At 50.1% G+C, this 22,510-nt stretch overlaps 1 protein-coding gene across 1 annotated transcript; it reads right to left on the bottom strand.

Moving 5' to 3' along the window:
• Positions 1-10,123: 10,123 nt before the first annotated feature.
• On the bottom strand, positions 10,124-16,568 carry LOC309552837 (uncharacterized protein; the record flags this gene model as incomplete). The annotated part of the gene is made up of 3 exons (XM_082253746.1): positions 10,124-10,218; positions 14,663-15,235; positions 15,944-16,568. 3 exons carry the CDS (start codon positions 16,566-16,568, stop codon positions 10,124-10,126), a joined length of 1,293 nt encoding a protein of 430 aa, XP_082109872.1.
• Between the last annotated feature and the right edge of the window lie 5,942 nt (positions 16,569-22,510).

Here is a 22,510-nt window from a genome sequence, read left to right on the forward strand (position 1 = left end):
TAGGAGAGGAATGACAGAATTCGCCCGGTATGGAAGTGGTTGATAAAATAATAAACATTATTATATTATTATTATGATACAGGATTTATTGCAACATATAAATCCAATTATTTTTTTTTCTAAAAATCTTGATTTTATTATCATCTAAATTCTTATTAACCACTTAAGCCCCGGAAGATTTTACCCCCATTCCGACCAGGGGGTATTTTGCGATTCGGCACTGCGTGAATTTAACGCACAATTGCGCGGTCGTGCGACGCTGTACCTAAACGAATTTGACGTCCTTTTTTTCCCACAAACAGAGCTTTCTTTTGGTGGTATTTGATCACCTGTGCGATTTTTTGATCACGCGCTATAAACAAAAAAAGAGCGTCAATTTTGCAAAAATAACAATATTTTTCACATTTTTTTATATGAAATTCCCCCAAAAAAAAATGTAAAAATCAAAATTTTTAAAAATTTTCGGCCAATTTATTTTATGCTACCTATGTTTGGTAAAAAAAATCGCAAAAAGCGTATTTTGATTGGTTTGCGCAAAAGTTATCGTGTTTACTAACAAAGGGAAAGATTTTTGTCATTTTTGTTGTTTTTTTTTTTAACGCGTAATGGCGGCGATCTGCGATTTTTTTTGCGGTACTGCGACATTGCGGCGGACAGATCGGACCCTTGACTGACATTTTTGACACTTTTGGGGTTACCAGTGACATTTCTACAGTAATCAGTGCTATACATATGCACTGTTACTGTAAAAATACACTGGTAGTGAAGGGGTTAACTTTATTTGGAAGGGAGGGGCTGTGTGTGTCCCTAGGGGCGTGGTTTCTACTGTGATTGGCTGTGGCTCTAGCTGTAAGGACACTGATCAACGGATCTACATACCAGATCCGTTTTATCAGTGTCTTTGCAGCGAGGAGAATGACAGGCAGTTTGTTTACACAAGCTGCCTGACATTCTCCCTCTCCCCCGCCGATCGCGAGTGACCGGCGGACATCGGGTCCGCTGGTCACACGCGCGGGGGGGTCCGTGACCACGCGGGAGCGGGAGCGCGCCCCGGGGGGCGCGCGCTCGCTCCCTAGACCCTCACAAGCAAGCAACGTAGCCCTACGTTAGTTTGCCTGTGAGGGGCTGACCGCCGACGTAGATAGTCGTGCGGCGGTCGGCAAGTGGTTAAAAACAATCTGTAAAGGAGTTATTTTTGTTGTTGTTACAGAAGAGCTCAACATTTACATGATGAAATTACAAACACATTCACATGAATTAAAGTGGTTTTAAAGGATAAACTTTTTTTTTTAAAATAAAATATACTGTTTTTGTTTTGTTGTGCTATCCCATGTAATTGCTTTTCTCTGGGTAGCTTGATGTCCACGCCATGCCTACAGATTGATCCTATCTGGGGTAGGATGGTCAGGGATATCAAGATTTTTTATAAAAAGTTACTGACCCTTCCTTGTATTGAAGTTTACACCAATGTTATCAACTACTGCTTATTAATTTGTGTATTGTTATTCTTTACAAATTAATAAAAATTGATTGTTAAAAAAAATATATATATATTATTATATTATTTTTATTATGACTATACAGGATTTAGTAACAACAGTTTGCGCAGCGCTATACAACGTTACGGCAACACGTTATACTTACCTGCTCTATGCAATGGTACTGCACAATGCAGCCCCGATCCTCTTCCTCTGGCGCCCCCTGCTGGTGCTCTCCAGTGTCCAGCCAACAGTCGGCTTGTCAGATTTGCACACATTCCCGGTGTTCCGTGAGAATTTCGTAATGGAACAGCTGAGGAGCTGACTAGTGCTCATGCACGGAGGGTATGAAATGATCACGGCAGTGTGTGTAACACGGCGGTTACATTAAAACAGCTGTGCTGCAATATGAGTCATCTCGGCTCCTGTCCCTGTCACTACCCTGATCTTGGCTAGTAAATATAAAAGCGGCTCTCGGCTCCGTGATTTATCTTTTCATACACCCGCCGCCGCTTTTATATTTACTAGCCCAGATCAGGGAAGTGACAGGGATAGGAGTGGAGATGACTCATATTGCAGTCGAGCTGTTTTAATGTAACCGCCGCGTTACACACACTGCCGTGATCATTTCATACCCTTCGTGCATGCGCACTAGTCAGCTCCTCAGCTGTTCAATGACGTAGTGGTGACGTAGGTGCACCGGAAGTGACGAGGGTAGGCATTTCTCACGGGTAGGTTTTTTTTCACGGAACACCGGCTGATTCAGTGTGTGTGTAACCCCCCTCCCCCTATTGCTGCTTACGTATGGCGTATGTCAGCGGCAGTAAAAGGGTTAATCACCATCCCCAAACAGCTCTCCTCCATGTACACCCCATAGAAGCGCAATGTAAATGACAGCCAGGAGGGGGCAGGATTTTTGAGAAAAAAAATTAAAAATCTGATAATGGTTTTGTCAGCTCAGGGTTGGTAGAATGCGAATAATTTGGGTTTCTGGACGGTTTATAGAGCCGTAAGGATTGGGAAGTGATATAAAAGCCAATAAGAAAGATTTTAATGTTGGTTTCAAATTTTTTTAAAGGTATTTTATTAAACAAACAGAACAGTACATAACAAAGAAATAAAGTGTAACATATCAATGGTGGAGCCAAAAAGACATACAAGGCTTCATCTTTCATCAAATGCCATGACATAAGGAATATGCATAACTTCCAGCTGTAACATCAGTGAGTGAGAGACCCAGCAAAAATCCCCCAGGGGGGGGAGGGGAGAGGAGCGGGAAACAACAACAGAAATAGCATATTACCATACACAAAACAACATAGGCTGCAATGGACATCGTCTATGTAGAATCAGAAACCGAAGAGGTAGTCCGGTCAGAGTCCACCCAAAAAGACCAAATTTTCCGGAACTTCTTGAGACAGCCTCTGGCCTCATACGTCATTTTATACAGAGGCAATGCCTGATGAATAATCGCAATCCAGAATGGAACGTCAGGGGGAGCAGAAGGTTTCCAATGAGTAGCTATAGCCTTCCTAGCATAAAACAATTTAGTACAAGCAGGAGCATCCTCCTCGTCATCCACGTATCCCAACAGACAACGAAGGGGCTTACAAATATTGGACAACAGTGGCGGCCCGTGCATAGGGGGCGCCGGAGCGCCGCCCCCCCCTAAAAAAAAAAAATAGAAAAAAAAAATGACAAAAAAAAATAAAGTTTTGAAAAAAAAAAAAAAATGACAAAAAAAAATAAAGTTTTGAAACAAAAAAAAAAATTGGGTTCGCAGGCCTATGAGCTCGGCCTGGTGGATATGGAGGGGGGGTGGGGTTTACGACCCAGAAGAGGCGCCGATTGGCTGCCTTCTGGGGGCGTAACCTGGGCGCAGCCAAAAGCGCTGCGCCACCCCCACCTTCGTGATATCCTGGCTGTGATTGGTCCAGTCTCCAGCCTGGACCAATCATGATCCAGGACATCGCTGACTCGCAATGGGGGCGGTGCCGGTGCGTGCGTCAGTCACGCACCGTCACCGCCCGATCTCCTTACCGCTGCCCGGACCGGAAGACAGAAGACTGAAGAGGAGGACGTCCGCGCTGCTTGTCTCGGTTCCCGGAATCCCGCCATCCCGCCGCCGTCAGAAGGTAAGTGATTGAAGCCAACCTGTGCCCTGCCTGTACCATCACCTGTGCCATGCCTATGCCATCACCTGTGCCATCCCTATGCCATCACCTGTGCCATGCCTATGCCATCACCTGTGCCATCACTTGTGCCATGCCTATGCCATCACCTGTGCCATGCCTATGCCATCACCTGTGCCATCACCTGTGCCATGCCTATGCCATCACCTGTGCCATGCCTATGCCATCACCTGTGCCATCACCTGTGCCATGCCTATGCCATCACCTGTGCCATGCCTGTGCCATCAACTGTGCCATGCCTATGCCATCACCTGTGCCATGCCTATGCCATCACCTGTGCCATCACCTGTGCCATGCCTATGCCATCACCTGTGCCATGCCTATGCCATCACCTGTGCCATCACCTGTGCCATGCCTATGCCATCACCTGTGCCATCTCTATGCCATCACCTGTGCCATGCCTATGCCATCACCTGTGCCATCTCTATGCCATCACCTGTGCCATGCCTATGCCATCACCTGTGCCACCACCTGTGCCATGTCTATGCCATCACCTGTGCCATGCCTATACCATCACATGTGCCATGCCTATGCCATCACCTGTGCCATGCCTGTGCCATCAACTGTGCCATGCCTATGCCATCACCTGTGCCATGCCTATGCCATCACCTGTGCCATCACCTGTGCCATGCCTATGCCATCACCTGTGCCATGCCTATGCCATCACCTGTGCCATCTCTATGCCATCACCTGTGCCATGTCTATGCCATCACCTGTGCCATGCCTGTGCCATCACCTGTGCCATCACCTGTGCCATGCCTATGCCATCACCTGTGCCATGCCTATGCCATCACCTATGCCATCACCTGTGCCATGCCTATGCCATCACCTGTGCCATGCCTATGCCATCACCTAGGCCATCACCTGTGCCATCACCTGTGCCATCACATGTGCCATGCCTGTGCCATCACCTGTGCCATCACCTGTGCCATGCCTATGCCATCACCTGTGCCATGCCTATACCATCACATGTGCCATGCCTATGCCATCACCTGTGCCATGCCTGTACCATGACCTCAAAGTCATGCAATTTTTTTACCGCGTTTTTTGCCGCGAAGCAATACCTATTACATTTTTCTTTTTGCGCCCCCCCAAAAATTTTGAGCACCAGCCGCCACTGTTGGACAACTGAGAAATATCGGCAATAAATGCCGTGACTTCCGATCAAAAGGCACGGATAGGAGGACACTCCCAGAACATATGGGAAGGAGCCATCGGCAACAATACACTTGGAACAGAGTGGAGAAGACAAGTTGGTTTCAAATTTGAGTCTCCATAAGTTGGAAAGCTTTGTAATTGGAGGGGTTTATATACAGTTTTGGGTTCCTATTGTATGTAGAGCAGTTGGTAGAGCATGGGCCATGGTTGAAAGCACAGAAACTGAAGGCCAATTCCCAGTGAACTCAGCATGCCAGAAGGCCATGGTGAAATGATACCATGAAAGGGCACCAAAGAGCACAGAAAAGGGGCCCCAAATTCAGTTCTCCACAAGTTTTTAAAACCACAAAAGCCTTTTTCCTGTTTTTTTTCTTTTTTAAACCCACATTTTAGGCCTGATGATTACTTAACCACTTCTGGACTGAGCTCATTTCTGACACGTTGTTTACAAGTTAAAATCTGTATTTTTAGCTGGAAAATTACTTATAACTCCCAAACATTATATATATATTTTTAGCAAAGACTCTGGAGAATAAAATGGCGGTCGTTGCAATATTTTTTATTAGGCAATATTTGCGCAGTGGTCTTTCAAACGCCAGTTTTTTGGAAAAATAAAATTTCACTGTATTTAAAAAAAACTAAACAGTAAAGTTAGCCCATTTTTTTTTGTATATTGTGAAAGATGATGTCACGCTGAGTAAATAGATACCTAACATGTTACGATTTAAAATTGCGCACACCCGCAGAATGGCGACAAACTACGGTCAATAAAAATCTCCATAGGCGACGCTTTAAAAAAATTTAACGGTTACCAGTTTAGATTTACAGAGTAAATCTTTTTTTTTTTTTTTTAAATTATTGTTCTCGCTCTGACGATCATGGCGATACCTCACATGTGTGGTTTGAACAGCGCTTTCATTTGCGGGCACGACTTCCGTATACATTTTCTTTTGTGCGCAATTTCACAGCGACGTCGGGGGGGGGGTTTCATTTTTTTTTTCCTATATATTTTATTTAATTTTTTAATTTTAGCACAGTTTAAAAAAAAATAAAAAATCTGATCACTTTTATTGCTGTCACAAGCAATGTAAACATCCCTTGTTATAGCAAAAGGCAGTGACAGGTACTCTTTATGGGGGGATCGGGGGGTATTAAAGACCCCAAACCCCTCCTCTACACTTCAATGTATTCAAAATGCCGAAAACTGCATTTTTCAATACTGTCACTTTTTTTAAATTCGGCACCTTTAGCCACCGAGTAACCCAGACGTGACGTCATGAACGCTGCTTCCGGGTTACATCATCGGAGACCCGATCAAAGCCAAATCCGACTTCGTTCGGGACTCCAACCAGCCAGCAGAGGTGCCAGCGGTATGCTCGTGTCTCCAGCTGGAACGGGAGACCCAGGCAGAGCCGTGGAAGGCGGCAGGAAGTGGGGGCGTCCCCTCCCGCTTGCTGGGGTAATGATCGAGTGGCTCCCGAGCTCCATCAGCTATTACCACATGAAAGCCGACTGCCAACTCTAAAAATTGGTACCAGGATGATGCCTCTAGCTGCAGGCATCACCCCGGTACAACCACATTTTGCAGCCGACGTAGGGCTACGTTGGTTTGTGGGAAGTGGTTAACCACTTCCCGCTCAAAGATGTTTCTGTACATCCTTGGGTTTCAGTGGTTGTGGTCGGTAAATAAATGATGGATACCCTTGGTATGGAAAGTCGGTGTGGTGTGCCAGAACCGACGTAAGGGGGTAGGCCTGTAAATAAAGAGGACCCCCCGAAGATTAGAGATCAGGAAAAAAGGGTGAAGGTGGGTGGGGCGACTCGAGCGCCCAGCAGCAGGCCGGTGTAGGGGAGGGGCGGCGCTATAAAGCCCGCTAGCTCCTCCAACAAACACCGGCCTGCGGCCGAACCGACGTAAGGGGGTAGGCCTGTAAATAAAGAGGGCAAAAAGGAAGCAAATTACACACTTTATTGACAACCTAAATTCATGTTACAAGCTTACTAAAAGCTAACCTCAACTCCTTCTCGGGGTGAGGAATGTATATCTGAAAGGCATCAGACTCCCATCGACCAAGTCTTTTGATGATATGACCTGGCGTGTTGTTGCCGGAGGCAGCTGACGCAGCTCCAATCCTAAAGGAGTGGCCAGAATGCGCCGCAGGGTCCCAACCCAGCCTGATACATAAGGTGCGGATGTAAAATATAAACCTAGATGTGGTGAGGGGAATGCCCAGCAACGTGAAAAGTGGTGAGTAGCTGGGCGAGCTCTGAGTCCGAGCTGCGTAATTGTCCAGGACCTTGACAGGGCACCAATCATTCCCCGATGGATACAAAGGGATGGACAAAGGGTGACCCACCTGCCTGGTCTTAGAACACCGAAGTGTCAAGACGTAGTAATCTCACCGTTTGACCAAGTCCCGTTTGAGGAGGCAGGTGCGACCCTCTGACTGGGAAGCCACCTTGAACTCCCCGGGCCTGAGAAAGCCGTAAAAGGCCAGGTACATGGCGGTCTTTACAACTAAGTTCGTGAAGGGCTCAAAAGGGGCCGTGTCCAACAAATCAGAAAGAGCCCGGAATTTCTCCCCATCTATTGGCAACCGCCTCACCGGGGTATGGCGATCCACCTTGCCAATGCCCTTCAAAAGGTTTTTCACTGGATATGCCCTGAGAAAGGGAGACGAGTTCGGCTGGTACGTCAGGACGTGATGTTGAACCCCCCGACAAGTACAGTTTGATGGTGCTGGCAGAAAGTTTCAGCTGGAGGTGGCAAAAAGCTGCAAAGGTGACCATCGTCTGGACTGAGTGGTCGTGCAACCCAAATTCCGCTGAAAACCTCCGGAAGATGGACATGGCTCGGTCATAAGCCTTCCTGGTATTAGATGACAGAGCCATCCGGGCCAATTCCCGACCATGCGCCACAATCCGGGCTAGTCCAGGATCAAATCTTCGAACTTCGGAGTCCGAGTGGGGCATCTGTCGGCCGTTGGGTGGAGGTTGAAGAACACCTGTAATTTAGACCGGGAAAGAGCGTCAGCAGCTGCGTTGGAGTGGCCCGGGATATGTTCACAATAAAGAAAAAACTGGTGGGTGGCTGCTAACAAAGTCAGCCTGCGAACCAGCCTCATGATGGTCAGGGATGCAGACCGGCCCTTATTAATAATGTCACAGGCCGCCTTATTGTCGCTAAAACACTTAACTGCCATCCCTGACCAGCACCTACCCCAAGTGAAAGCTGCTGCCACTATAGGGTATATCTCGAACAACGCCGAGGTCTCCCGGAAAGCGGGTAAGGCAAGTGACTCTGCCGGCCAATGATCCCTGAACCACGAATCCCCAAAGATGGCAGCAAACCCCGTGTGAGCAGCCGCATCCGTCCAAAACACAGGGGACTGGGGTTAGATAGGTGGGATAAACATGGAAATGCCGTTCCACCTTTCCAGGAACTCCACCCACATGGCCAGGTCTGCCCTGGCTGGGGGATCCAGGTGGGTGACAACACCCTCCGGAAGACCCGGCAATAGACACAGTAACCGGGAGATGAATGACCTGCCCTGCGGAATGATGCGCATGGCAAAATTCAATGACCCAATCAACGACTGCAGATCTTTCCTCGTAAAAGACCCTACTTCCAGGAACCTGCCTACCACCTCTCGAATGCGCCTAAGCTTGTCCCCAGGGAGGCTGGACTGCATGGAGATGGAATCCAGGGTGATCCCCAAGAAATCTAACCTGTTGACAGGTCCAATCGTCTTGCCTGGTGAAAGAGGGACCCCTAAGGTTGAAAACAAGGCCACAGTGCCCCTCAAACTGACAGGAGTGCAGTTGCCCTGTTCGATCAACAAGAAGTCGTCCAGGTAGTGCAAAACCGTAGGGCACCTGGTGATATTCAGAAGAAGCCAGCAGAGCGTCTCGGCAAAGGTATCAAAAATCCTGGGACTGCTTTTGGATCCAAATGTGAGCCTGATGGCGAAAAAATATTCCTCCCTCCACTTAACACCGTCAACATGCCTTAAAGAGGGGTGGATGGGCAACAGCTTGAAGGCGTTGGCTATATCTGTCTTGCTGAGCCATGCAGCCCTGCCTGCCCCCAAAATGGCTTGGATGGCGTTGTCCACGGTGGTATAGTGGAGAGAGAACTCAGCTGAAGGGATAAGAGAATTCAGGCTAGGGTTATTGGAGGAATGAGGAGCCGACATGTCAATGATTAACCGTTTTTTATTAGAGTATTTGCTTGTAGAGATGCCAATGGGGTTAGTACGCCAGGAGGTGAAGGGGGGGTCGGGAAAGGGGCCTAGCATGAACCCTTCCTGAACTTCCTTCCTGAGCAGAAGGTCCACTGACAGCGGGTCCTCCCTAGCAGACAGTAGATTGGGGCATTCAAGTGACCCTGGGGGAAGAGACACCAACCCCGTGTGGAACCCCCCTGAAAACCCCTGCACCAAATACTCGACCAGGTGCGAAGATGGGTGAGACTGAAGGTAAAAAGCCAGTACCTCGATCTTGACCTCGGTCAGTCATTGTTTTGGATTGAGCCTTGATGGACACATGGACTTGGTGTGAGCCCTGAAGCAGATAGAACAAACATGGAGCAGCCTGCAGGCACTGAAACTACACGCCCCACCGTTGAAATTGTTACAGACCTGGGCTTTGCCTAAGTAAATGATCGGGCGACCCAGTTTGTCTCTTAGGCCATGCTGCTCTGATCTGCCAGCCCCCCCCAGGACCCCAGACGTGGAGGACTCAGACTCCATGGGGCAAAGGTTGGCAGAGTGCGAGGTGGATGAGCATGTGGCGCAAGAGGGAGGCACCAATCCTGCAAAGTGCCTGCAGAAAAGTTCGGTGTCCAAAAGGCTCCAATCAAACCGCACATTGAATTGTGCCAAGGTAGCCGCTGCTTTGGCTGACACTGACTTGTGAAAATCGTAAAAGGTAAAACCCCCGTACTTATGGCCCAAATCCACAACCTTGTGGAGATAGAGATCCAGTTCCTCCCGACGATGTGGGTAGACAGAGCATAACACATCCCTGTAAATCCCGAAAGCCAGGACGAATTCAGGGATGGTCAGCTTCTTATTTAGCCTGGGGTCTCTGGCCTTCATCACTACGGACAAATCCCCATAGTTGTAGACCTTATTCTCTACCACATCTTGGGAGGCGATAAGGAGAGCCACCAGGTTAACATCCTTCCCCTCCAGGATATCCTTGCGGAGGGCTGGGGGGACCATGTGTGCCGGGGTGATGATGGGAGATACCGCAGCAGAGGGGAAGAGGGGGACTGGGGGCCTACCCTGTTCGCTAACGGGGGCAGGAGCCTGCACCGGTAAGGGCGGAGGAGGAACCCCGTGAGCTGGACTGGCGTCCTCCAGTTTCGTCAGTCTGTCGCCGATTGACTGCAGAGAAGACAGGATGGAGTCCAGAGTTCCTTGCATGGCCGATCCACAGCCCTGAGAGCTGGTGCCCAGTCCAGGATCTTCCGGGTGCTCAGTCAAGATCCTAAACAGTTCAGCCTTCCTAGCCATGGCCGGGAACGGAATGCCCCTCTGGCGAAGGACCGCCGAGATCTTCGGGATGGTCCAGGATCCATAAGAGCCCAGCGGGGACGGATTCTGATGACCCCTGGGGGTACCAGATCTGACTGGGGTGCCGGGTCTGGCCGGCGTGGAGGGGGAGGATGATCCTTCATCCAAGATGGCTCCTAGAGGCACGCTGTTGAAAGAAAAATAGAACACCAAAGTCCAATTAACAACCGCAAGAGCCCCAAGAAAACTGGCTGGCTAGCTAGTGCCTTGAGGCGAAAAACTTAACTACCCCGTGATAGGTGAGGCCCTGCTAGATGCCAAGCGGCAGGTGAGAGACTCTACCTATGATTTGGACGTGGGGCATGAGCCACTAGCGTGGTGGCGGGAAGGTTGGTCTCTCGGTGACAGTAAAGAATCAAACGTGTGGCCGTGACAGGTGAGGCCCTAACTATAAACCCATGAGGTGGGTGAAGCGAGGCGCTAACTATGGATTGACCCGAGGGGCGAAGAATCTCTGTGTTGAGATTGGGAAGTTGGCCTCGCGGGACCAGCTATGAAGGGGGAGTAATGGCCAGCACCTGAACCCTAACTGCCAGTTCGCTCACCCTACGGGGAGGGGGGGGCTGACAGGGGACACAAAATATGACGAGGTACAACACAGTGAGGTGCAGACAGCGAATGCAGTGCCCACGAGAAGGACAATGACATAGTATTGAGCGTGGTACGGAGGTGGTGAAGGTGGTAAAGGAACAACAGGAACCAAGTGGCACCTGCTGGTGACATACCGAAGGTGTAATGTGTGCCCAAAGCGTACCCGGACGGCCTAGGCTTACCGGTATAAGCATACCGAAGGTGACCAAGATGTGTGTGGAGGCCCAACGAGACGTGAGACTGACCTAGCAGTGCCTATGGGCAACGCTGGAGTAGCGTTTGTGAAGACTACCAGCATACTGAGCCGTGAGAAACATACAGGAAGAACCTGCAGCCTGGTAGTAGTACCTGACACCGGCGTTGAAGGACATGGTGTGATCCTGGAGGAATAAGGCAAATGGTCAATCAGAAGTAGTGACACATGACCCCCCCCCCCCCCCCCCCAGTGTAGATAGCATGTGATGGGAGCACGAACACGGGAACATGTAACCCTGTGGAATGTAATGAGACCCCCCCCCCAACCCTGCCACCAACCTCCCTCCTGACCCAAGGGGGTAGGTAAGTGAGCGTGTATGAGTGTATGGTGCCCCTCCACCTACCCTGGACCAAAATCCAAGAGCCCCCCCGACAGGCCGTGGCCTGGGGGCGCCTGGTGGCCCCTACTGGGGGGGCTGCTTGCTTGGGCGGACGGCCGGCGGGCAGGTGAGCCTGACCGACCAACCCCCCCCCCCCTTGCATGAGAACATGCCCAGCAAGGGTGAAGCATGGAAAAATGAACAAATGCCCTCCCTCTTTTTTTTTTTTTTCCAATCCCCCCCTGGATCTCTCAGTGTCCCCCCAAGCAGGCCAGGAGCCCAGAACCCAGGAGCCCCCCCCTGTGGAGAAGATGCCGAGGCCTAACTGGAGGCAGGCAATGTGGTGCTGGTTGGAAAATGCCGTGGCCTTGACTGAGAGGCAGGCAATGTGTGCAGGTAGGTAGGCAGCCGCCCCCCCCCAACCCCAATGAATACCTGGTCCTGGCTGAGCAGCGGGGAGATGCAGCGGGCAGCTGGCGGTAGTGGAGGTGCTGGTGGCGGCTGGTGCAGCGGAGGAGGCGCAGGCCGGCTGGCAGCGGTGAGGCGCTGGGAGCAGAGGAGACTGTAGACAACGGTGGAGGATCCAGCGGCGGCGGCGGAGATGGCTTGCGGCGTCCACGATCCTGCCCGGAAGTCCGGTCCTCAAAGGCGGAAGTTCCGGCGGCGATCAGGTGACACAGTAGAACACCTGACTCGAGCGCCCAGCAGCAGGCCGGTGTAGGGGAGGGGCGTCGCTATAAAGCCCACTAGCTCCTCCCACAAACACCGGCCTGCGGCCGAACACTTATACTGGGATGATGCCTGCACCTACAGGCATTATCCCGGTACCATTGTTTTCAGCCGGAGATCCTCTACAATGCAGAAGTGATCCGGGTGGGGAATTAGGCACTCAATCATTTCTGTGGGTGGCAGAATGGTGGCAGAAGGGGGTCCCACCCCCCCTCCTGCCGCCTCTCTGGTCCCATCGCAGAGGCAGGGAGCGATGCGGCCAGCAGCAATGGCTGCCTTGTTCAAAACCCTGGAAACTGGGAGTGATGAATAATTCATCACTTCCGGTTCCGCCTCTTTGTTTATCTAACCACCAGCAGCCAGGAAAGCAGCCAACTAGACTAATCTCAGTTTGATCGGCTGCATGGGGGGCCAGAGGAGAGATTTGGGGTCTAATAATAGGACCTGTCTCGAGCCATGCTGCCACAAGGGAAGTTAGTAAAAAAAAAAATAAAAAGTTTTTCTTTTTTATAAAATATAAAAAAAAAAAAAAAATCATGTGTTATATCTAAATGGTGCTCGCACCACACATGTGCAGTATTAAATCAAAAGATATATATTTAGCGCAAATCTAAATTAATACCGAATAGGTTTGCCAGCTGAACACTTCAAGGCCGAAAAGACAATACCTTAATAATACATATAGTTCAAGTACATAAGTTCATAATACATAAGGTCAAGTAGTGCAGCGCAAACAAATAAAAATATATAAACTAAAATAAAACAACCATAAAATCATGAATGAATCATTAGGAAGTCCATCTCATAAAAATCCACATATCCATGACCGCTGTGAATAAGTGCTTCCAAATGAGGCATGCAGGTGTCACTGTGAGAATTCCTCCGCCACAAACATAAGAGCCTCTCACTTCCTTGCTAAGACCAATAGGTCTCAATACACCTCCTCCAAGGAGCGCCATAGTCAACCCGCTCCTAAATACACTTTCGAGCGCCATGGTAACCAGACACCTCCGATCAACGCTAACTTATTTAACAGCGGCTCCCCGGCACCGCTAGTGGCATGAAGACCAATAGAGATAAACCTCTATTCATGATCACTTCTTTTTTTGGTTGAAAATGTAATCTTTATTTGCATAAAAGATATACAAAAAACAATACTTTTGTCGGGGTGCATTCTCCCCTGTACTGCGACGCAGCGCATAAATACACTACATTACAATACATTTCCGGTCATACTAATAAATACATTCAATCACATACATTCATTCTGCGGTATGATGCCTGATGTGTTTGTGCGGAGTAAGGATACCCCGAGCCATCACATCATGCATGACGCCGCAATACCCCTGAAGCATGAAACTAAATAACATTGTCTATACGTTATGTTACTCAAACTGAATCAATACTGTAACATTTCAAAAAAGCAACAGGTGTGATGGGGGGGTGGGAGAGAGGGGTAAGGGGGGGGGAATGAAATCACAGGCCCGAAGCTTTATTGAATGGACAAAGACACACAAGGGAGAGTGGGGGAAGGGGAAATCTTCAGACCTCCTCTTCCTCCATGAGATCCATCAGGTTATAGTCTCTGAGCAGACTGTGAACCAGTCTGCGACAGTCCTCAATGGACATCCTCTCCCTCTGGTGGATAAGGCGCTTTCTGGCGCACCATAAAGCGTCCTTAAAGCAACACAACACCCGCCAGGCGTTGTCAATGTCCTCCTGTGTAAAAGTACCATGAAAAAGTCCATTCAGCACAGCAAAATGTGTGATGGCAGTCTGTGAAACAAAGTCTTTAAGTTCAGGTTCCAAGGCCCTCAACAGGCTCTGTGCAAATGAGCACTCCCAGAAAACGTGAAAGGACGTTTCCTCGTGGATGATACAAAAGGGGCAGTGCCTGTATCTGCACAAGTTTCTGGCATGCATAAATGTCCTGAGTGGCAGCCCTCCCTGGACAGCCATCCACGCCAGATCTTTATGCCTGTTGGTGAGTCCCTTTGAAGAAACATTCCTCCAGACCACTTTGCAAGTGGCTGAAGGGAGGCCTGGAACAGTCTCAGCAATGTCCGATGCTCTGATCAACTTGTAGATAGTTTTTGGCTTCCACAAGTCGGGCTTAACTCCATGCAGCCCCAGCTCCTTGATGAACTTGAAAGTGTCCAAGTAGTACCAAGGAGTGTCCCAGTTGTAGGGGATGGAGCTGTCCCATTTGTCCCATCCAAGGGACCTCCAGAGAGGCAGGAGGAAAAAACGGGACATGGAGTTGCCTCCAGAGTCCGAAGTTCTGTCAATCAAAGTTCTGCGGATGCAGTTGCAGGCAAAGAACACCCCCAGTAACGTTGCGATGTCGGGCACGCCCTTACCGCCCTTGAGGGGTTCCTTGAACATGACTGCTCGCTTCACTCTGTCCATCTTGGAGCCCCAGATGAAGTGGAACACCGCCCTGGTGATGGCCTTGCAGGTGTTGACCCGGGGGGGCCAGGCCTGGGCGAGGTACTGCAACACAGGGAGGATCTCGCTGCGGAGTACCAGTGTTTTCCCTTCGATGGTGAGTTCTCTGAGGCTCCATAGTCCAAACTTTTGTCTCATCTTGGACAGTCTCTCCTCCCAAGACTTCAGGGCTGCGCCCTCAGCTCCAAACCAAACTCCAAGAATTTTGATGAAGTCCGCCTTGATGCTGAAAGGGATTGATGCAGAAGAAGGCAGGAACCACTTTCCGAAGAGCATGATCTCTGACTTCCCGCAGTTGACTTTTGCCCCTGAAGCTTTGCCGAAGTCCTCACAGGTCTGGACGAGCGAGTCGATGGAGCGCTGGTCAGCACAGAACACCGTTACGTCGTCCATGTAGAGTGAGCACTTGACAACCCTTCTGTCCGGTCCCGGTGCAGTGATCCCTCTGATCTCTGGGTTCTGTCGGATGCATTCGGCAAAGAGCTCTATACAGCAAACAAAAAGCAGAGGTGAGAGAGGGCAGCCTTGTCTGACCCCAGAGAGAACAGGGAAAGGGTCAGTTTTCCAGCCATTCACCAACACCGTACTACAAATGTCATTGTACATCACATTCACATACGAACAAAACATGTCCCCAAGACCAAACCTGCGCAGAGCTCTGCACATAAACTCGTGGGAGACACGGTCAAAGGCCTTTTCCTGGTCAAGACTGACCAGGGCCGCGTGCACACGGCGGCCTCGAATGTACTGGACCGTGTCCCGGACAAGCGCAAGGCTGTCCGCAATCCTGCGACCAGGAATGCCGCAAGTCTGATCCGGGTGGATGATCTGTCCGATGACAGATTTCAGCCTGTTGGCCAGAACCTTGGCGAGGATTTTGTAGTCCACGTTCAAGAGAGAGATGGGACGCCAATTTTTCAGATCCCCTCTCTCCCCCTTACGCTTATACAAAATCGTGATCATCCCCTCCCTCAGCGACGGAGGCATTGTGCCCTCCACCACCATCTCCTCGTACAGCTCGAGCAGGTCCGGGCCAACGAGATCCCACAGCGCTACATAGAGCTCCGCTGGGAGACCGTCGCAGCCCGGGGTCCTGCCTTGCCTAAAGGATCTGACGGCAGAGTGCAGTTCCTCCAGCGCCAAGGGGGCGTTGATTGCCGACATACCTGCAGGATCAATTTGGTTAGTGATACCTGACAAGAACCTGTCGGCCTCAGCCGTATCTGTTTCTTTCGGGGAGTAGAGGTTGGTGTAGTAGTCGCTGACCACTTGCATCACAGCCTCCTTCCCCTTCTGGAGTGTTCCGGTCTCGTCCCGCAGCTCAGACAAGGGAGTGTGTCCTGAGTGGAGTTTCCTGAAAAAGAAAGAGTTACATTTCTCACCTTTCTCAAGATTCTCCACCTTGGAACGGAAGACGAGGTGCCTGGATTCTTCCTCGAAGTGTCCTTTCAGGCTCTTCTTGGTGTCCTCCAGGTCCTGCCTAACGTCCCAGCCGCAGTGGTGAAGGTCCTGCAGGGACTGCATCTGGCGTTGCAGTCTCCTGAGTTCCCTCTTCCTGGCACACACTTGCTGGCGTCCCCTTGCCTGAAAGAAGCTGCGTAGCTTGACTTTCACAAACTCCCAGTAGTCGCTTACCTTTCCGAAGAACCTCTTGTCCTCCTTCCAGGTAATGTAGGCCTCCCTGAGTTCCTCCAGCAGTTCCTCATTTTCCAGCAGGGTACCATTCAGCTTCCAGGAGCCCGGACCGGGGGCAAAGCCCTCGCCCAGGTCACCCCGAAAGTGAATGGCCCTGTGGTCAGAGAAAAAGCAGGGGACCATGGAGAACCCGCGATGTCTGACTGTCTTGGAGGTGAGCACGAAGTCTATCCTAGAACGCACAGATCCATCAGGACGGCACCACGAATAGTTCACGGAACCTTTCCCTATGGATCCCACGGCGTCCTTCAAGGAAGCCTCCGCAATCATCTCCTTGAGCAGCCTAGACGTGGTGTCGAGCTTTGCGTACATGCTGGAGCTGCGCCCATCCTCCTCAATCGGACAGTTAAAATCACCGCCGATTACTACTGCCCTGGTGGTGACGAGTTGGGTCCGCAGGGTCTGGAAAAGCTCCAGTCGCTCATTCTTATCTGGGGAGGCGTACACGTTGATGAGCCTAACTGGCTCTCCCGCCCATGAGCCGTCTACGACCAAAAGACGGCCACAGACGAGCTCCTGGACGGAGTCAACCGTGAAACGACCACCCCTGACAAGAATGGCTACCCCTGCAGACTTACAATCGACACCCCCGGACCAGTAGGAGGGACCATGGGTCCACTGGGAGGACAGATGAGTGTACCTCCTCGAGAAGGGTAGGGCACACTCCTGGAGCATGTAGACATCACTCTGCTGAGTGGAAAGAAAAGTCAGCGCCACCTGTCTTCTAGACGCATCCTTGATGCTCCTAACATTAATGGAAAAGATGGAGATCTCTGCCATCATGTAAAGGAGATAAAGGGGCTAGCTAGCAGGTGGGCTGAACTTACCTCCCCTGGGGGGGGGGTGGTTCTTCCACTGCCTCTTGTGCCTGTCCAGTGTCCTGGTTCAGGCCGTTCTCCTCGAGGATGCTGTCCATCAGGTCCTGGGTGAGGTCAGTCTCTGGGGGGGCCAGATCCTTACCTTCCTGCATTTCTCCTTCATCTTCCCCCGCAGACTCAAGGTCCTCGAGGTCCTCCACCACTGGGTCCAGTCCAGCGATGTCATCTTGCTGGGCCACGGTGGGCCGCTTGGTGGGTTCTTCAGTTGTCGGGCTGTCTAGGTTCCGTTTTCGGCCTTTGCTGGTGGGGGGTGGGGTGGGGGGGGCGGTGGGCAGGGTGGGGAAGTCCTCCATGGAGGACAGGGCGGGGGGGGGCTGGGAGGGGGGAGGGGCAGGGGCAGGTGAGGTCACCTCCGACTCAGGGGGGTTGGGGAGGGATGGGTCGGAGGAGGTGGTAGGGGCCTGGGGAGGGGGGGACTCACCAGTGGCTTTCCGAGGTTCCTTCGCAGTCTTTTCCCCTGGCTTCTTTTTCCCAGCGCTGTCTGGGGCTCTGCCCTTGAGCAGGGCTCCAGCGTAGGACCGGGATCTCTGGGGGCAGTCTCTGTAGACGTGCTCCGCCAATCCGCAGAGGTTACAGGTCTTGGACCTCGGGCAATCCTTGGTCTCATGGCCTGCAACCCGACAGAACCTGCAAGAAGGTTCCTGACATTCCATACTTACGTGACCATGCTTACCACACCTGTGGCAGGTATGGGGCATGTCTGCGTAGTACAGGAGTCCTGCGGAGGCTCCCAGAGAGAAGTGGGACTTCAGGTGTTGGAGATCCCCCGAAGGCTCTCTCCTTAACCTGCAAGAAACTGCCCACTTACCTGTCCAGAAGCCGTTGACATCGAGGATTCGGACTGGGTCTTTGGCCACGATGCAAAACCTCTGGAGGTAGGTGGCGATGTCTTTTCCTGGGGTATGGGGGTTCCTCATGGACACCGTTACCCGCCTTTCATCCCGTTGAATGGGAGTGTTCGCAACGAAGTTGCGGAAAGGGGATTCCGGGCCACAATTCTTCACCGCCTCCCAGTATCTTCTACAGACCTGTAAAGACACAAAAGTTATATAGAATATACCTTTCATGAAGGTCTGCACGGACAGTGTCTCCGCCTTGCTGAACCCCTGTTCGAGGATCATCTTCTTGCCGAAGATTTCCGGGGTCATGTCGGGAACTCTTCCGTCCACCTCCTTCAGCTGCAGCACCACTGTCTGCCTCATCCAGGGTTCCAGGGTAGGAAGCCCGTCTGCGGACCTGGTTGGCCTTGCTGAGCCCGGCTGGCTGACATTGGCCGGGGTGGGGGTGGAGGTTGAGGCGACTTCTCCCGGAGTCTTGGCAGAAGTGGCGGGGACATGCTTCTTCTTCCCAGTGCTCTTCCCCATGACGGAGGAGTTCGTCGGTAGTCGCTTCAGGAGAACTTTGGCGGCTTCCTTCTTATTCCTCGGCGTCTTCACTCTTTCGCAGCCTTTAAAAAGGCCCTTGTGCGCCTACTGCCCGAAGGTAGTAGCGCAGAGTGGGGGGGGGAGGAGGGAAGATCGCAATCTCGTTCCTTGTGGGGGCTAAGCCTCTAGCCCAATAGCAGCGAGTAGGTGAAGCTGAATTTAATCAACGATCCTACAAGGCCGAGCAGAGGGTACCCCACAAGGACCAAATGGCTTGGATAGATACAAATGTTTCTCAACGTCCTAGCCGGAAAGCAGAGACACCCCTAAGGGCTAAAGTCGATACTACACTTGATCTTAGCCAAAAGGCCGAGAAGCGATCATTCATGATCACTTCTTAACCACTTGCCGACCGCTCATCGCTGGACCTACGTCGCTGGACTCCTCCCCTTGTGGGCGCCGCTCGTGCGCCGCCGGAGGCTCGCTCCCGCTGTATTCATTCACAGCCGGAGTCGGGCCAGGGGAGGAGCGGCGGCGCTGCTCTTCCCCGATCTTCGGGGAATCGAGTTTGGAGATCCTTCCGCTTGTGTAAACAAAGTGGGCGGGTCTCCTAAGTGACAAACAGTGACAGATTGCAGGGTTCAGCATAGCTGAACATGCATCTGTCCCTGTGTCACTCAGTCACCTCCCCCCACACAAGTTAGTAAGCAACAGGCATACATTAACCCCTCCCTCTCCAATAAAATTAACCCCTTCCCTGCCAGGGTCATTTTTACAGTAACAGTGCATATGTATAGCAATGATTACTGTAGTAATGTCACTGGTACCCCCAGAAGTGTCAAAAATGTCAGTCAAGGGTCTGATCTGTCCGCCGCAATGTCGCAGTCCCGCAAAAAAAATCGCAGATCGCCGCCATTACTCGTTTAAAAAAAAAACACCAAAAAATACAGAAATCAATCAAAATACGCTTATTGTGATTTTTTTTACCAAACATAGGTAGCAGAAAAAAAATTGGCCAAAAATATAAAAAATTTTGATTTTTACATATTTTGGGGAGGGGGGGGGGGATTTCATATAAAAAATGTGAAAACTATTGTTATTTTTTCAAAATTTACGCTTTTTTTTGTTTATAGCGCAAAAAGTAAAAAATCGCACAGGTGATCAAATACCACCAAAAAAAAGCTCTGTTTATGGGGAAAAAAGGACGTAAATTTCATTTGGGTACGGCGTCGCGCGACCGCGCAATTGTCAGTTAAAGTCGCACAGTGCCGAATCGCAAAAAGTGGCCTGGACGTAAGACAGCAAAATCCTCCGGTGGTAAAGTGGTTAAACAGTCATCAAGGGGGTATTTTGCGATTCGGCACTGCGTGACTTTAACGGACAATTGCGCGGTCATGCAACACTGTACCTAAACGAATTTGACGTCCTTTTTTTCCCACAAACAGAGCTTTCTTTTGGTGGTATTTGATCACCTGTGCGATTTTTTGATCACGTGCTATAAACAAGAAAAGAGCGTCGACTTTGCAAAAATAACAATATTTTTCACATTTTTTTATATGAAATTCCCCAAAAAAAAAAGTAAAAATCAAAATTTTTTAACATTTTCGGCCAATTTGTTTTATGCTACATATGTTTGTTAAAAAAAAAAATCGCAAAAAACGTATTTTGATTGGTTTGCGCAAAAGTTATTGCGTTTACTAACAAAGGGAAAGATTTTTGTCATTTTTGTTGTTTTATTTTTAACGCGTAATGGCGGCGATCAGCGATTTTTTTGCGGTACTGCGACATTGGGGCGGACAGATCGGACCCTTGACTGACATTTTTGACACTTTTGGGGTTACCAGTGACATTTCTACAGTAATCAGTGTTATATATATGCACTGTTACTGTAAAAATACACTGGCAGTGAAGGGGTTAACTTTATTTGAGAGGGAGGGGCTGTGTGTGTCCCTAGGGGCGTGATTCTAACTGTGATTGGCTGTGGCTTGAGCTGTAGGAACAATGATCAACGGTCCTACATAGTAGAACCGTGTGATCACTGTTTCTACACAGGGGAGAATGACAGGCGGCTTGTTTACACAAGCTGCTTGCCTTTCTTCCTTTCCCCCGACGATCGCAGAGTGAGCGGCGGACATCTGGTCCGCCGGTCACACGCGCGGGGGGGTCCGTGACCGCGCGGGAGCAGGAGCGCGCCGCGGGCGGCGCGCGCTCGCTCCCCAGAGCCTCACAGGCTAGTGACGTAAATATACGTCACTTTGCCTGTGAGGGGCTGACTGCCGCAGTAAATCTACTGACAGCAGTCGGCAAGTGGTTAATAAAAATTGATTGCTAAAACAATGTAATAAATAATATACATTATTATATTATTATTATGATTATACAGGATTTAGTGACAACAGTTTGAGCATCGCCAGGGCAGCTGATAGGGGGGGACCAGCAGCCCTCTTGTAGGGGGCCCGAGCCCAAAGGGGGGCCCACACAGAGAGGGGGATTAGTGATGGACAACAAATACAGAAATCTTCCTCCAGCACCTGAATCTGATCTGTCCCTCTCCCTGCTATCAGCTTTTATCTGTTGAGAAACAGAAAGTTGTCCCTCACTAATCCCCCCTCCCTTGTGTGCCCCCCCCCCTCCCTCCCAGCACTTATCTCTGCTCAGGAGTTTATTTGTAACTTTGTTTCTCTCTCTCTGTCTCTCTGATCACTGAGCTCCAACTGCCCAGCCTGTATATTTTTCTCATCTCATCTTCTTTTTTATTTAGCATAGTTTTTTTTTTTTTTTTTAGATTTAGCAGGAATTAAGTGAGTTATGTTATATTTGTGTCTGATAATAGTGATTTTGTTGTCATTTTAGCTAAATATATCTATAATATTTTCTTGGGGGGGGGGGGGGGGGCTGCCAGGTAGTCTATACAGGGCCCCGCGATTTCTAACAGCAGCCCTGCGCAGCGCTATACAACGTTAGGGCAATACGTTATACTTACCTGCTCTATGCAATGGTACTGCACAGAGCAGCCCGATCCTTATCTTCTGGCGCCCCCTGCTGGTGCTCACCATTGCTGCCAAGGTGTGTGAAAGTGCAAAGCCGCCCGATCGTTACCATCTGACAGCCAACAGTCAGCTTGTCAGATTTGCACACATTCCCGGCTGATACAGTGTGTGTAACCCCCCCTACTGCTGCTGACGTATGGCGTATGTCAGCGGCAGTAAAACAGTTAATCATCATCCCCAAACAGCTCTCCTCCATGTACACCCTATAGAAGCGCAATGTAAATGATAGCCAGGAGGGGGCAGGATTTTTGAGAAAAAAAAATAAAAATTTCTGATAATCTCTGTGAATTGATAGAAGGAATACAGACCCTCCAATCATTCCCAGCTGAGGAAGGAGCCATCTAATAATCTGATCAGACCTGCCGTTGCCATGGTGCCACACGTGATCAGTTACAGCAGCAGCCGTTTGAAAACAGGCAGGTTGGGGCGAAGTGCTGCCATAAGCACACTGGTGACAGTTATCAGTTAGCTGGATGCACCAGCTCATTTGCATATCTTCGCAAAGGATTCTGGGTAATGAATTTTGTCAGCTCAGGGCTGGTAGAATGCGAATAATTTAAGTTTCTGGACGGTTTATAGAGCCGGAAGGATTGGGAAGCGATATACAAGCCAATAAGAAAGATTTTAATGTTGGTTTTAAGTTTAAAATTTTAATGTCAAATTTGAGTCTCCATAAGTTGGAAAGCTTTGTAAATGGGGGGTATAAATACAATAATGGTTTCCTCAGTATTTAGTGCAGTTGGTAGAGCATGGGCCGTGAATGGTTGATAGTG

Source organism: Pelophylax lessonae (assembly GCF_965119305.1).
Source record: "Pelophylax lessonae genome assembly, chromosome: 4".
In the NCBI taxonomy this organism is placed as follows: domain Eukaryota; kingdom Metazoa; phylum Chordata; class Amphibia; order Anura; family Ranidae; genus Pelophylax; species Pelophylax lessonae.